The sequence below is a fragment of the Hipposideros armiger genome, unplaced genomic scaffold, assembly GCF_001890085.2.
Source record: "Hipposideros armiger isolate ML-2016 unplaced genomic scaffold, ASM189008v1 scaffold_0, whole genome shotgun sequence".
NCBI classification, from domain to species: domain Eukaryota; kingdom Metazoa; phylum Chordata; class Mammalia; order Chiroptera; family Hipposideridae; genus Hipposideros; species Hipposideros armiger.
The window spans coordinates 2,767,613-2,783,155 of NW_017731350.1; the positions used below are offsets into that span (position 1 = coordinate 2,767,613).

Here is a 15,543-nt window from a genome sequence, read left to right on the forward strand (position 1 = left end):
GCAGAGGCCTCTGTCCTGGGGGAATTGGAATGGCCACGCGAGACCCACCTCAAGCCAGTTTGATTTGGCTCTAAGCCAGGCCCCATGTGGCCCAGACTCCGCAGGGGAGGCCAGAATGACAGTAGTACTTATAAGAATAGTAAGAAGTCCAGCTTGAGAGACACTTAGTAGGTGACAGGCTGGGCTGAGAGCTTTACACAGTGTTGAACTCACTGGAACTCACTGGGGTGGTATCATCCCAGGTGATTAGTAGCCACATCAGGATTTGAACCCAAGCCTATCTGACTCCAGAGCCTATGGCCACTACAAAGTGGACAAGGCTCAATCCTGCCCTCCCTCAGTCCAGTGGGGAGACGGATCCAGAACAGACAAAGACGGACAATGGGTTTCCTGAGCCCAGAGGAGAGAAAGATCACCGGCCTGGGGGGTTGAGGGTCAAGGGGACCTGACCTTATGTGATCACTTTGCTTTCACCTGGGCTGTGAGCTGTGTGGGGCCAGGAATGTACCTACCTGCTCATCAATGGCTTGGCATCCGGCACGGGGCTCGGAGAATATTGCCAAGTGAAAGAATGAACAAAAGAATGAACCCAACTTGAATCTGGGGGCTTTAAATTCCCAAGACGGTCTCTCTCTATTGAACCCTAAAACTTTGCAACACACCCTAAGATGTTCCCCCTCCACGACCAAAACAAAAATCGAGAGAACTGTCCCTTTAAGGACATTGCCTTGGTGGTTTAGGTTGGTTCCAGACCCATCTTTGAAGGCCAGGGTAGTCCAGGTCATTCTCCAGCCTACATCAGGGAAACCTTTCTGTGGAGTCCTAGATTGCTGGGGCCGATAGGATGCGGAACTCTGCCGCCCTGGCCAGCACCAGCCAGGTCACAGGCAAGCCTACAGCTAGGAAACTGGGTCACAGCTTCGTACTCCCAGGGCTCCTGAGAACACCCCCTCACCCTCCGCACCTCAGACAAAGGATGGGGAAAACAGAGAAAACAGCTAAGGAAAATTCAAGCCAAACCAAAGCCCATGTCTTTGCTTCTAAAGAGGACAAGTGGGAGTAGCAAAGAGCGCCCCCAGGCCCCGTGTCCCGTTCTTAAGTCAATTCCTTTGAGCTAGGAGGATGGTTACAGGCTGTTCCAGACCCCAGTGGGAGAGGACTGGGTGGGGTGGCGTGGGGTGGGGGAGGAGGAGGAAGCTGATGTTTTGCTTTCATCAGGAAGGTCTTTTCCTTGAGTAGTGGTCCTCAAACTTGGCCACATCAGGGGGAGTCACCTGGCAGCTCTTGCCGTACCTGGACCCTGAGCCGAGACTCTGGTTTAATCAGTCTCAAATGCAGGACAGGCTTTGGGATTTTTTAAAGCTTCCAGAGGTGATTCTAATGTGCAGCCAGGCCTGAGAACCATTGAGACAGACGGAAGCAGAGAGATAGACAGAAAAACAGAGAGACAGTGACAGAGAGACAGAGACAGAGAAACTAATACAAGATTAAAATGGACATGGTGAGAACATAGCAGAGGAGTCAACAGGAAAGAGAGAAAATGGAGAACCAAGGGGAGAGTGTAGTGTGGGTGGAAAATGGGGAGACAGAAAAGAGAGGGAAGGGAAGATTACTTAAAGGGAGAGGAAGTCAGAGATGCGAGAAGCTTATGGGACTCACTCAGGACTTGCCTCTAATCGTAAGAGCCTCTGAGAAGGGCCTTAGTTTCTGGCGAACACAGTGACAGCCCTGACCCCAACCCTGCTCCAGCATTGACTTCCTCATGTTCTCTCTTTCTCAGGCTCCTTCCTGGAAAAATTCCTGAAAGGGCTCGCTAAGCCCTATAACCAGGTCTGCTTCCCTTGGAGTCTCATCTCCAGTCAGGGTACCCTGAGGCAATGCCCTCCCCAGCCCTCCCCGAGCAAAACGGCCCACGATGACCAGCTTTTTATTCCTGTGGGCCCTTGTGACTCAATAAACTACACCCCAGTCACTCAGCAAGTCAGCTCTCCGTGATGAGCAAGCAGTAGTCACGAGCAGTTTCCTTCTCTGGGTCTCTTTTCCACCAAATGACTTCAGCTGTTCCCGTGTGCTCACTGAATCAATGTCCGTGTTCCACGCCGCCTTCCTCTAATGCTGCCATTTCCACAGTCATCTCCTTTTTCTCCTCATCCTTCTCTCCTTCCAAAGCCAAAATGCCACCCACAGACCCTCAGGTGGATCGAACACCCCTGCCCCTTTTATCCCAAGGAAATGGAAATTTTTCGTGGCTCCCCTCAGCATCACAGCTAATGAGCTGGGCCTTCCTGAGCTGGTTTATTTCCCTGCAGCCCAATAAAAGCAACTTCATTAAGAAAACTGCACACTCGCCTGAGCTGGAAGCATGCAGACAGCAGGAACAGAAGCTGCTTAATGAGGCCTGTGGGCAGGGCCCGGCCAGGTTCCCCTCATCCTGCCCTCTTTCTTCTGGGTCCAAGGCCCTGCTCAGAACCCTCCTCCTCACCCCGGGTCCTCTCCCCTCTCTGCTTCTTCCTTCCTCCCCTGCCTGCTCCAGCTGAAACACCAGGGGTGTCAGGGGCCTCCCTGGGACTGGGCCAATCCTGAAGAGAGGGCATATTAAGCTCATTTTCCTGAGACAGGCCCTGCTCACACTGGGAGTGACCTTCCAGGCTGGCCCTGTGCTCCCCAAGTCCCCAGTCCCCAGTCTGGAAGAAGGAATCCCAGCTTTGAAACAGCAGAGTTGCAGGGTGGACCCTCAGAAGCCTCTCCTGAGCCTGCCCAGCCCCTAATAGCCAAGTTCCCTGAATCATGTTACTTCTCCAAGCCCGTGTGTCTCTGTCTGTACAAGAGAACACAACATTAGCCTGTTGGGTTGGGGTGTAGTAAAGACTAAATGAATTAATACATCTAAAGCATTCAGACCCTTTCGTAATGAAAAGTTCCCTATAAATGGCAGCTATCGCCACTATTACCATCATTATTATTTATTTCCAACCTATTGAGCAGTCTGATTTTGGAGCGGTATAAAAAGTGAAACAAAATGTAAAAGTCACTGCCTTCCGCCTGTTCTGTCAAAATTCCCCTTGTTGCTATCTCTCAATGGCAGTTTGAGTAGACCTCAGGGCTTTCTGGTCATTTTTAGTGATTCAAAGTCAAGTTCAGAAAGGTTGACTACTCCAGTCTGGCATCCTCTTTACACCTGGTCTTCTCCCTTATCCCAGGCTTGGGGCTCAAGACATGGAGTAAGATCAGGTTGCCTGCTCAGGCCCTCCGTACTTCCTCCTCCTCCACTGGGGGTGGGGGTACATGGTTTGATTCTTGGTCTCTGCCATGGACATAGCCCCCTCCTCGTGGTGTGACCGCTTCTCTGATGAGCTCTAACCAGCTCTGGAAGCCATCAACATGGCAGGCCTGCAAAGGCTGGCTGTCTCACAGGACACCATGCGGGTGGGCTCTTTGGGAGACCTGAGCAGCCTGCCACACCGTGTGGGTTCCCAACCTAGGAGACCTGGCTCCCCAGCTCCTGCCACCGGGGGTATAACGTCACAGCCTCATCCAAGCTGAGGACCCCTCTCCCAGCAGACAGCCTTGGGTAGAGTGTCAGCAGGCTGGCTCGAGCCTGACTACTCTTTACAATGTCCTTCTGGCCCACAAAACGTCAACCGCATACTCGACGCACCAAACAGTGGTGTGCCAGGCTCCTTCATGGCTGCTGTCCTGGCCCTGTGGTGCTCTGTGGGTCTCCTGAGAGGCTCAGGGGGCAGATCAGTCAGTCCATTGTCTGGGGAGATGTTACTGAGAACTGGCATGCCAAGCTCCCCTTCCTGGGGGCGCCTCAACATCTTTGAGCTATTCTTCCAGGACAGCGCCACCAAAACAGAGCACCCAGGATGTGACCCTTCCCACCTTTCCCTTCCCCAATCTTCTTTTTCACCCCAGGAAGGAGAAGGGCTGGGGTGAAAGTTGGGGTAGCAGGAAGAGCAGAGGGAGGTGGCTGGCTCTGCCTGTTGGCAGCTCCCTTTAGAGGATGGGTACGTAGCACATTTTTGCCCTCTGTTTTGGGCCTTCATTGCCACTTCTAGGGCATCAGGAAAAATCCCACGCAACTTCCTGTTTATCATTGTTATTAATTTAATAATGAAGCCAACATAGACGTGGTGAGGGTTAATCTAGAAACAGTGAGTTGGAGATGGGCTGTCCCTCCTTTGAGGACCCGACCCTAATACTATCAGCAAACAGCTAAAATCTGTCCCCAAAGTTAATATTCCCAGTGTGAGGGATGGTTTGGCCTGAATGGGAGAGCCCAAACCTCCCACTCTAGGCAGAGCTTGGACAGGTCAGATGATTCTGATGAGAAACACAACAAAAACCAAGCTCACAACCCACAACCCTTACTGTTGCCCTGGAGTTGCCCCCTGGTTGAACCTCCCACTCACAAGTGTACCCCAGGAGTTGGGGGGGCACTGTGAGGCAGTGGAAGGAACACTGGGCTGAGAGTCAGAAGTCTTGGCCACTTACCCTATGACCTTGGGAATGTCACCAAACCTTGCAGTGCAGCAACATCCATGCTCCTAGGTGGTGGTCAGAAATAAATGAGATTCCAGGTGAGAATTTGTCCCTGTGGAGCACTGGGCCGATATGAGGGCCCACCTTACCAGGGATCCCCTCCCAGTCCCCATACCCCTTTCTGTCATTTCCACCCAAGGCCACAGCTGTCCCTCTCTCTCTCCAGACCTTCCGGTGGCCAGTGGCCAGCAGCATTGACAACAACGAGATACTCGAGATTCAGATCTTCAACTACAGCAAAGTCTTCAGCAACAAGTAAGTGTGGGGTGGGGGAGGAGAGACGGGGCTGAAGAGGCTGGTGGCCTGCCCTGCTCCTTGGGCTTTCCTCTTCTTTGGGCTTAAAAGGGCACCCGCACCCATAGCCTGCCATGGATTGACCTTCAAAGACCTGTTCCTGTCTCCTTCTTTAAGTCTTTCCCTTACACATGCTGGGCGCCTGTTACCCAGCAGAGACACTAACTAATGGCTGATTCTATCCTCCAAGAGACCACCTGTAGCCTTGAGGGCAAACCTGTCACTCTTGTGAAATACAAGCGCTCCGAGGAAATGTGGTATGATGGTTTAGGAGTCAGGCAAGCTTGACCTCAGATCCCAGCTCAGCCATCTACTGTGTGACACTGGCCAGGTTACATAATCTCTCTGAGGTCAACATACTCACGTGTAAAAAAGGATAAGTACTTACCTCAAAGGGAAGTTGTGAGAATTAAATAAGACAGATTTTATTTATTAATTTATTCCCCAAATGTTTACTAAGTGCCTACTGCACTGAGGATAGTGAGGTGCTTACCCTCACAGAGCTTACATTCTACAATGAAGCACACCTATCATGTGAGCACTGACTGGCATTACTAAAAGCGACAAGCAGAATTCAGAACGATTCTTGGGTTCAAAAACCAATTGCTCTTACACAAGCTAGAGGGCATGTCCAAAAAGGTGTGGGGGCATTATTCCCTGAGAGCTCAGATTGAGTCAACAGTGGGAGGACTACAAACAAAAGAAAAGCTGACCTAATTGTAGGTCATATTAACAGAAGTAGAGCAATCAGAGCAGGAGAGGCGAGGGTTCCATTGTCCTCATGCTGGGTGGAGACAACACCAGGAGCCACCGCCTTGTGGTTGCCAGGGGGAAGGAACTTTAAATCTTATTTTAGGACAAGGGATGAGAGCCTGGAGGAGAAAATCACAAAGGACATGTTCATCAATCCATCCATCCATCCATCCATCAATTATCCATTCTTTCAGTCACTTATCAAACATTTACTGAGCAAATACTCTGTATCAGGCAGACACTCTGCTAGTCACTGGAGGGCCTAAGATGAGGGTTTAAGGCACCTGCCTGTCCCAAGAAGGTTTTCTGACATGTGGAAGAGGAAAGAGAGATGTGTGCCTAGACGCAGGAGCAGGGCCAGGCTGCACTGCGGGAAGACAGCAGACAGAAGAATGTTAGAGCTCTCCAGGCAATGGGCTGTGATGGGGAAAGGGTTAGCAAAGAGTGTACCGCGATGCTGTTGAGGGGCTTTCTGAATCAGGAAAGAGCTGAACAAGGTATGCCGCAAGGATTCTGTGTTTTGTAATGGGAACCTGCAGGTATCAGCTGAGTACAGGGTGTGGGCATTTCTGTGAGTACAGACCTGCTGGCAGGGTCACAGCAAAGATGTTTAAGGCAGAGAGGGCTCCCCCTTGGCCTCACAGGGCATCACACCATTCAGGCAGTTGTCTCTGGCACCCACAAGAAAGGCTGGTAAGACACCCACCAGGAACCCCCAACATGAAGCATGACCTTTCTCCCTGAGGTGGGAGACCGGGTGACATATGAGGACAGGAGGAACAGGAGAAGGGCCCACATGCACAACAAGGAATACATGGAGGAGACAGCAGAATCGGAAGATGAAGGCCAGGAGGGGCTCCCGGGCACCCCAGCAGGGACCCATACGTAAATGGCAGAGCATCCAGGAGCTTCAGAGCTCAGCCAGTGAAACCCTCACTGTGCAGATGGGGAAACTGAGTCTCCGGGAGGATCCTGAGACCACATGGGTAGGCTCTAGTAGAGCAGGGTTGGGATGCATATCTTCTTCCCCGTCTTCCTAATCCTCAAACTTCTAGAAACCAGGGTATGTGAGCAGTGATGGTGAAAGTCAAGGATGGAAAGAGATGGGTAGATCGTTTACGTAAAAGCTACTAGACCAACACTGAAATGCTGGAAACCTTGGAAGACATTATCCTGCTGTAAACAAATCAGAAGTATTTGATTAATTGTTTGGGAAATTGACCTCCCAAACAGTAAATATGCTGAAATGTAAAGCTTCAGTTGGTTGTTCTAAAATGCTAGCAAGAGGGAGACAGAAGGAGGCGGTCCTATTCTAATTCTCCTCTTCCTCTCCCCCTGCCCTTCCTGGCCCCACCCAAGAGAAGGCAGGAAACCCCACCAGGGGAGGCGTGGGCCTGGTGGGAGAGGGTCCTGCCATTTCCTCAGGGGCCTGAAGAATGTCCAGGGCACTGTTGGCTGCAGAGCTGGGATGGGGAAAAGGACTGGCTGTCTGAGGAATACATAGAGCGCCCCCTCACACAGGCCAGCTTGGGGGGTCAGAGTGGAAGGGCTGAGTGCTTGAAATCAAGTGGAGCTCAGGTCTCCACATCTGAGAACAAGGGCTCTATTTCCCAGATCCAAAGAAATGGCCCACCTGATGTTTGCCTGGATCAGTCCAGAGGAGCTGTTGAGGCCACAGCCCTCTGTCCCCACCATGGCCCAACTCAGTCTCCAGGTTTCTCTCACGAGGCAGCTGAGCTGAGAGGGAGCCTCTGGGGTTTGCACTGGGCTTACCATCAAGCAAAACCATACCCACTGCTTGGGATGGAGCCTGGTACCAGTAAGCCCCCGTGACTTTGTGTAATGAGTGAATGAATAAATGTCCCTGTGTGGTCAGGAGGCAGAGGGTGTACAGGGTGGGAGGATCTTGGAGCAGGACTCAGAGTGGCCCTTGTTCTCTGAAGAGTTCAGGGCACTCCAAGGTGACAGCCCAGTCATATGACTGATGCATTTGGGGAAACAGAGGTAAAGGAGGCTGGCGTGAGAAATAGGACCTATAGGCCTAATCCCATCATTGTTCATCTCAGAGAAAGGAACTAGTCATAGAGTGGAGGTCTGCTTGGAAACTGGCCCTTCACCCAGTGGTTCCAGGGGCTGCCAGGAGGAAGAAAAAACGTGACATGAAGGAAGAAAGTGTCCTAGTCTGAGACCAGGAGACTCCTAGGTCTGCTTAGCCCACCTTGAATAAAGTCTCCTTCGGAACTTCCCGGTGAGGACGAGGTGTTAGGTCCAGAGGCTCTTGGGGGTCCCCTTCTGCCTGTCCAGGACCCTTGAGGGGGGATGACCTGACCCAGGTGCCAGTCTCCTGAAACTCCTGAATAATTAATTCAGGAGCCAGGAGAACAGCGGAGGCTTCGCGTCTCTGGCACTTGACACCAGCTCCCAGGGGAAAGCAATAAATTATTGACAATTCCTGGTGCCTTGTTGCAGCTCTCTTGTGGTCACTCTATGTGCTGGTTTGTGCCTGAGGCCCCCTCCCTTCTGGCTAATCACCTGGAATCCTTCTTGGGGGCCAGTCCAGCCTCCTGGGTGACTGTGGGCACTGTGTGTGTGTGGGGAGGTGTGTGTGTGTGTGTGGGGGGGGGAGGTACGCTTTCTTTAATGGGTAACATGAATGGACCACATAAGGGAGGTTGTCAGAGGACAGAAGGTTAGGTCCCAGCTCTTTCAGCTAACAACCTGGGGGGAAACTGAGGCTCAGAGAGGGCCCTTGCCCAGGGTCACACAGCAGGCTCAGGACAGAGCCAGGTCTTCAACCCAGACCTCCTTCCCCCAGAAGGGCCTCACATCGCCACGTCCCAGGGAAGGACCCAGCTGTCCAAAAGGCAGGGGAGCTCATCCTTCCTCAGTTGCCCTGGACCCCACCTTCCCAGGCCGCTGCTCTATGCTGACCCGCCCAGAGGAGCAAAGGCAATAGGTAGACTCCAGTGAGTTTGCAGCCAGGCTGGACAAAGGGCAGCTGGGGTGGGAGGGGTTGCCTGGAGGTCGCCATGCACCTCAGAGCCAGGGCTTCCTTCTTGTCTATAGAAGAGGGGCTGAGAGGCAGCATTCTGTTGGAAGCAGCATTAGGGCACTTGTTTTGAAGCCGTATTTTCATAACAAACACTGTTTTTGCTTGGATGGTATGTTACAGACCTGTAGAAAGAACAAAGTTTTATAAAAATATTCTAATTTTAAAAATTTCTTCAATTTTGCATAAGACTGAGGTAATATCAATTGTCTGTTTCAAAGAATATTATTTTTATTTTTGTTTGGGAGGTTGGGGTTAGGTGTTAAAGCCCCCAAGCGACCCTGTGGCAGTAGACAAGCCAATTCCATTGGTGGAGCAATCTCCCAGGGTTCCAGCTCCACCCTCTGGGCTTCAGATGGGCCCCACCTCTGTAAGGCTGAGCATCTGCCCCCCAGAGACCATCCTGAAAGGGAGACCAGCCCGGTGTGGGCCTTCCAGATAGCACATTAAGGAGGGGAGGAGGGGCCGACATCTGAGTGCCGGAGTTTTGGAGATTGTTCTCACACAGCGAATTGGGTGGTATCACCTCCTTTGGGGAGATGGGATAAAAAACAAGGCTCAGAGAGGCTAGAGAACTAGCCAACGCCACACAGCTGCCAGATGGTGGAATCCCCCTTAGACCCTGCTGGATGAACCCACCTCTGTCTGACTCCAGAGCCTAGGCTCTTTCTGCTGTCTACACTGCCTCCCGTTAGAGATAGAATTTAGTCTGCGTGTGGGACAGAACTTGGGCCAGGGCACGAGGCATGGGAGATTTTCCAGAGGCAGACCTTGGCTTACTGTGTGACTAAAGCAGTGGCAAAATGGACAGGCAGTAAGAGTAGCTGTGGAGCAGTGAGATTCCCATCACAGGCAGGGGCTTGAGAGCATGTGTCAGGAGGATGTTTAAGGGACTCCTTCTTAAATGGAATGCTACATAAGCTCTCCTCTCAGGCCCCTCTCAAGTTTAAAGGCCTTTGACCCTGAACTTCTTTAAGCCAGGAAGGTGCCAGAGGCTTCTCAGAGCATGGGATGGGGAAGGGTGGGGGGAATAGCTCCATCCTGCCCCCTGGGAGCGTCTTGTCACATTGCAGCATCTCTGCTGATCCTTGGGCCTTCCTCTGCCACCTAAGGAATCTAAGGGAAGATGCACCTAAGTGCCCAGCACTGAAATTGGCCATGGGGGGAGTATGTTCACCATGGAAGTCAAAGACGGTACAGGTCAGCCTGCCTTTTTCCTCCTCAGCCGGTCACTAAACATTGGCCAGTGCAGCCAGGGGTGGGTGGGGTCCCGGTCATTTGTGTTTTAACAGGCCCTCCAGATGATTCTGTTCATGCTGACATTTGAGAACCACTGATTTAGAGCCAAAAGAGGGGAGACTGAAAAAAGAGCAGGGTGTTCTTTCGTGCCTACGGTAGTCTGCTGTTAGGATGTCCACACAGTACAGAAGCCACAAGCCCACGCTCTATGAAGACAACATTGAGACTCGGCTCCAGGTGCCCGGACCCCCAGGTCAGCACTTCTCTCTATGCACTGCCTGAGCTGCAAAGAGGCCAACGCGCAGCTGGGGAAGGAGGCTTCCGAGGGGCTAGGTCTGAGAAGTGCCTAGAAGGCAGGTCAGGGTGTACAATGGAGGAATCGTATGAACAGTTCTTCCCTCAGGGAGGGAGGGCGAGCGAGCTGGCAGGCGGGGCTCTGAGCTGCAGAGGACAACATTTCATATTCATGTAACATGGCTGCTCCCCTCACTTCCTCCCCTTACATACATGCGAGGCTTTTTAAAACACAAAACAAAATAGTGTTCGTCCTTCATGGGCCTCAGGATGGTCTGAGGTCAAACATGTCTTTTAAAGTCAGAATTCACCTGATACCTCATCCAGATTTGCCATAATGAGCTGTGGGTCCCTTCCTGTTTTCTCGGCCTCACCTTTCTCCGCTATAAATCAAGGACAGCACCAGAGGCCTCTCCAGGTCTCACCCACGGTGGATACCCCCGTCAGCTTTGTCCCGTCCGCCAAAAATGGTGTGTATGTTTTCATCTACCCCCACGTGCATCACCATGTGAGAACATCTCTCTGAGTCTTTGTTCTCTCCGAGAGCAACAACCTTCAAACTGTAGGGTAGAATGGGGTTCAAGTCAACTCAATCAGCATTTATTGGGCACCCACTGTTGTTCATTAATTCGGCCAGCAGATACTGAGATCTTCTGTGTCCCGGAAATATCAAATAGAGGCTGGAAATAGGAAATTCCCTGCCCTGGAGAGACTTACAGTATAGGGCACCCCCTCAATAACAACCGGACTGATTTTGGGGTGCTGACTATGTGCTAGGCATTCTAATAAGAACTTGGCACAGGGGATCTCAGTTAGTCCTGTAAACGACCACTCTGTGAAGTAGGGGTTCTTAGCTCGTCTTAGGAGAGGCTGGGACTGAGAGAGCCTGAGTAAAGTGCCCGGGAAGCAGGTAACTTGCTGGTAAGTGTCAGAGCTGGGGTTTAGATCCCATATCTCTGACTCCAAGACTGTGTTCACAGCACTGCACTGCCTCACCCGCTGAGCAGCTGGGAATATGGGGATCCTGCAGTCATAGGTCCTCACCTTTGAGCGGAGTGGATGAGCGAGCCAGTCGGTCAGTGGAAGGTGGAGGCCTCGGTCATGGTTAGGGAGGAGCTGCTCGTGTGTCCTCGAGCCTCCAGTCCTTCCCAGCAGCCTCTATGCTGAACATGGAGAAGCTGCTCTGCAGGCGCTCAGCGGAACCTCGGGTCACATATCTGAGGAACAAAAGGCGCCACCATCATACCCTGTCTCCCAGCCTGTGAACATCCCGACCCCTCACTGCCCTTGAACTCCCCCAGGGAAATGAGTCATACACATCCAACCACACACAGTTGTTAGCGGTCATGTACCCTCTCGGACATGCCGCTGTGGCCCCAGGGCCACCTTTTGCAACCCCAGCCTGGAACCTGAGCTAGTCCTTGCTCTCTCCAGCCCACGCATCTCCTTCCCAGCCACTCACAGCCTCTTGGGATGTCAGCTCCTCACTCCGGCCTCTTCACCTGAAACCACCTGAAACCACCATGTCCCCCTGCTGTTCACAGGCTCATCGGGACCTTCCGCATGGTGCTGCAGAAGGTGGTGGAGGAGAACCATGTGGAGGTGACTGACACGCTGATTGACGACAACAATGCTATCATCAAGGTGGGTGTGCCCCAGAGAGTTCCTGGACTTGCCCATTGTGGGGTCCCCTGGGGGGGGTTGCTTCACCTCTCTCCCCCTGCACATACCATGGTGAGGGGTCAGTCTTCACGGATGGAGAGGTGAGGCGGGAGGAGGAGACTCAGGTTAGACTCTGCCCGAGTTCCTCTGCCTGGTGGCTCTAGCCAAAGCCCTTGGGACATGGCAGGGTCTGCTGTCCCAAAGTGGATGTCGCAGCCCTTCTTGCAGTGAGAGTGCACGAGACGGGCAACTGGGATGCTCTCTCTTCTTCACCAAGGCATCCTTCCAGGCAGACCCAGCTCAGGAATCACTAAAGAGGTCTCTCTGGTCACCTGAAGGCCAGGCTGAGCCTGCTGGCCACTCCAGGGCATGGGGTTCACTCTGCATGCCTGTCTTGGCTCCTCTCTAAGACCAGCCTTCTGGGGGGCAGGGACCTCACTTTCAATTCCATTTGTCACATCCCATCCCAGCACTTCCAACATAAGCACACGTGCACTAACGATGCACAGTCTGTGGGGACTTAAAACATGTTCTAACAAAGGAAAGAAATAAGCCAGTCTGGTCGCCCAGACCCCAGGCTCTGCTCTGACGCATTCGTCTCCTTGAGCTCATTCATGCCCACTCATGGGCAGTTTAGCACAGTGCTAAGGAACATGGCTCCCGGGTGTGAACCTTAGTTAGGCCACTCACTAACTATGTGACTTGGACAGGTTACATGTCATCAGCAAAGTGAGCAAAATTGTACTATCTACTTCACATGATTAAAACAATGCACAGGAAGTGCTTAAAACAGTTAAGCACATAGTAAGTGTGCAATAAATATGTAAAATAATATTGTTAGCTGTTGTTTGCTGACCTCAGTTTACCTGTGTGTAAAATAGGACTACACCATGCATGTTTCCCCTCCCCGGGCCCTACGAAATAGCCAGCAGACTAATCTCAGAAGGCAGGACTGCAGGCGTAGGGAGTCAGAATGGAAGGAACCCTCACTGAGGAGTGTCAAGGGTAGAGCAGAAGTTCCCATGGTGCCTTGGTGTCTCAAGATACTTTCTTGCTGAGAACAAGGAGAGCATTTGGGGCTTCTCAGTTTGGCCCCAGCCAGGTCATTCTCTCCATGGGCAGGTGCAGGCAGGGGGATGCTTCTTGAAGTCGGGGGCTGGGGTCTCAGTCACTCCAGTGAGGGGAGAGGGGATGCAGAAAAAGCTATGCACCAGTGGGAAAGGAGGACTTGGAAGAGAACATAGATAGATGCCTGGAGGCAGAGAATGAGATGAGAGAGATCTAGGGAAGCGGGCAGGGATGAACAGCTAGCCAGCCCATGCCCTGTATTTTTGGAATCAGACTTAGGTATTCAGTTGAGGAAAGGACTTACAGATCATCTAGCCCACCTGCTGCCCATTTTACGGATGGGAACCCTGATGTCCTGGATGGAGAATAAATTTGGTCAAGGTCAGACAGCTGGTCAACAGCAGCACCAGCACTGGGACCCAGGGCTTCCAATTCCAGGCCACCATTTCCCACCACAACACACCTGGTCACAGCAAAAAGGCCACATTAGTTCAGTGGGAAGGATATGGGGCTTGGAGTCAGCAGGGCTGGGCTCAAATCCCAGCTCTAGCACTTCCTAGCTGTGTAAGTAAATTGGCCTCTCTGATATGTTAGGTAGGACAGGTTGAAGTGTTGAGAAGAGCAAATGAGCTTATATTAAAGCATGTTAGCATGATGTTTAGCGCAGTGAAGATTCAGAACACGTGTGTACCTTTTCCTTCCCTTGGGAAATCTGAGCCTGGGCATTCAGAGATTCGCCCACTGAGTGAAGGTTGCCTGCGTGGTCTGAGGAGCAAGTCACCCCCAGACCTGTGAAGAAGGGCATGTGCAACTGGGAGCCCTCCCAGCACCCGTGCCTAGAAAGGTGACTAGAATGAGTTTTTCCTGTGCCCTGGGGAGGAACAAGAACTGAAAGGAAGTAAGTGGCCCAAGGACACAGAGCAAGATGCCGAATCAGGATTCTTAAGTGCACAGCCTGGGCCTGGGATTGGGGCTCCACTTTTCCCCAGAGACAATCCCAGGGCACCCCCAAGTCCCATCCTTCCCAGGGCAGTCAGGTAGGTGTCAGATGAGCAGGAAGAAGTGCTGACCCCACAGCTGAGGAGGGTGTCCAGGGCCTGGGCTCTTCTCCTGGAGGGCACACTCAGCTCACATCATCACATCCCCAGCAAGCATCAGGAGTGAGGGGAGGTCAGCAGATTTCAGGCAGGCTACCCCTCATGCCTGCAGGCAGCCCTGGTTCTGAGGCTGAGAGGGTGACCTACTCACTGGGGACACTGAATGATGCTCTTGATTGTGTACACAATAGACGCAGAGAATCCACCCTAGTCCAAGCTCAGCTGTCTAGGGCAGTCCCCCCACCTTGGGCACCAGGGAGGAATAGAGCCAAGAGCAGGAGCCCATTAAGTTGAATGAGTCTGTGCCTATTCTTTCTGAGCCTCTGTTTTCTCATCTGCAAAATGGGAGAGTGGGGGGAAGATAATACCCTGCTTGCCTTCCTCCAATGAGCTAAGGGTGGGAAAGCACTTTGCAAACATCACAAAGCGGCGGAGTACGTGGTATTGGGATTGCTACTGCTGGCCCAGCTGCTCAACACCTGCCTCTCTCCCTCCAGACCAGCCTGTGCGTGGAGGTCCGGTATCAGGCTACAGACGGCACCGTGGGCTCCTGGGATGATGGGGACTTCCTGGGGGACGAGTCCCTTCAAGAGGAAGAGAAAGACAGCCAGGAGACAGATGGGCTGCTCCCCGGCTCCCGCCTCTACTCGCGGCCACCGGGCGAGAAGAGCTTCCGGAGGTAACAGCCTGGGCCCTGGGCCCCCAAAGTCACAGGATGGATGCCTGGTCCCTCTGGAAGGCCTCTCTAGGCCTGACTGGGTTCAGAGTAGGACTAAGTTGCTGGAGAGACATACGAGAGGCAGGAAGGTGTTTCTGCGGCAGCCTCCACCCAGCTCCCCACTCCAGAACACGCTGGGAAGGTAGCAGGGCGGTTGTGATCAGGCTGAGGGCCAGGCCTCCCCCCACCCCGAGTGAGGCAAGTTCCAGGAGGCTGATCTCTAACGTGAGGGAAAGAGGCTGGACCTCTTTCTTCCTCAAAGGGAGACGCAGACACGGGGAGGCCCTGATCGCTCTGGTCCAAGACCCAGCAATGCCAGACCAGCCCCGGGCAGCCTGGCCCCCACCCTGGCCCAAGTGAGGGCAGACCCTTCCTGCCAGAGTGAGGTCAGAGGTCCTGGTCCCGACCCGGCCTCTCTTCTGTTGAGAAGAACGCACTTGGCACCCTCCGTGTCCAGGATTCACACCTGCAAGTGTCTTGCCATACAGATGACGGGAAGCTGTGTCCAGGCCTACGCTTTCCAGATATGCTATTTTTACGAAAAAAGAAATACAGTTGTATTACTCTTAGAACCCAGGAGACAGAATCTGGGCTAGTAAAACATGGTCTATAGGTTCCTAAGTCCCTGGGGATAATGTGTAAAATGCAGGTAAGTCGAAGGTACATCCAAGAATGGGATGGGCTTTGAGAGAATGAGATGCTCCCCTCCCATCGCAATCATCTCCCTCTGATTTCCTTCCACTCTTTCTTATCCCGGTAAAATGTATTCAGTCCCTATTCCCAAAAAAAGCGCAGATTCTAAATTGGTGAAATTAAATTTGATA

At 52.5% G+C, this 15,543-nt stretch overlaps 1 protein-coding gene across 5 annotated transcripts in view; it reads left to right on the plus strand.

Annotated features, from left to right (window-relative positions):
* The window catches only part of OTOF (otoferlin), an 89,236-nt gene that overhangs the window by 24,303 nt on the left and 49,390 nt on the right, over positions 1-15,543 (plus strand). For 4 of the 5 annotated variants that reach the window (XM_019642254.1, XM_019642333.1, XM_019642412.1 and 1 more), the window contains exons 3-5: positions 4,712-4,800; positions 11,719-11,818; positions 14,499-14,680. In XM_019642254.1, coding sequence (XP_019497799.1) covers positions 4,712-4,800; positions 11,719-11,818; positions 14,499-14,680 — 371 coding nt within the window. Of the gene's footprint in view, positions 1-4,711; positions 4,801-10,181; positions 10,238-11,718; positions 11,819-14,498; positions 14,681-15,543 lie in introns of those variants that run through there. The other variant, XM_019642559.1, reaches the window with a different exon arrangement.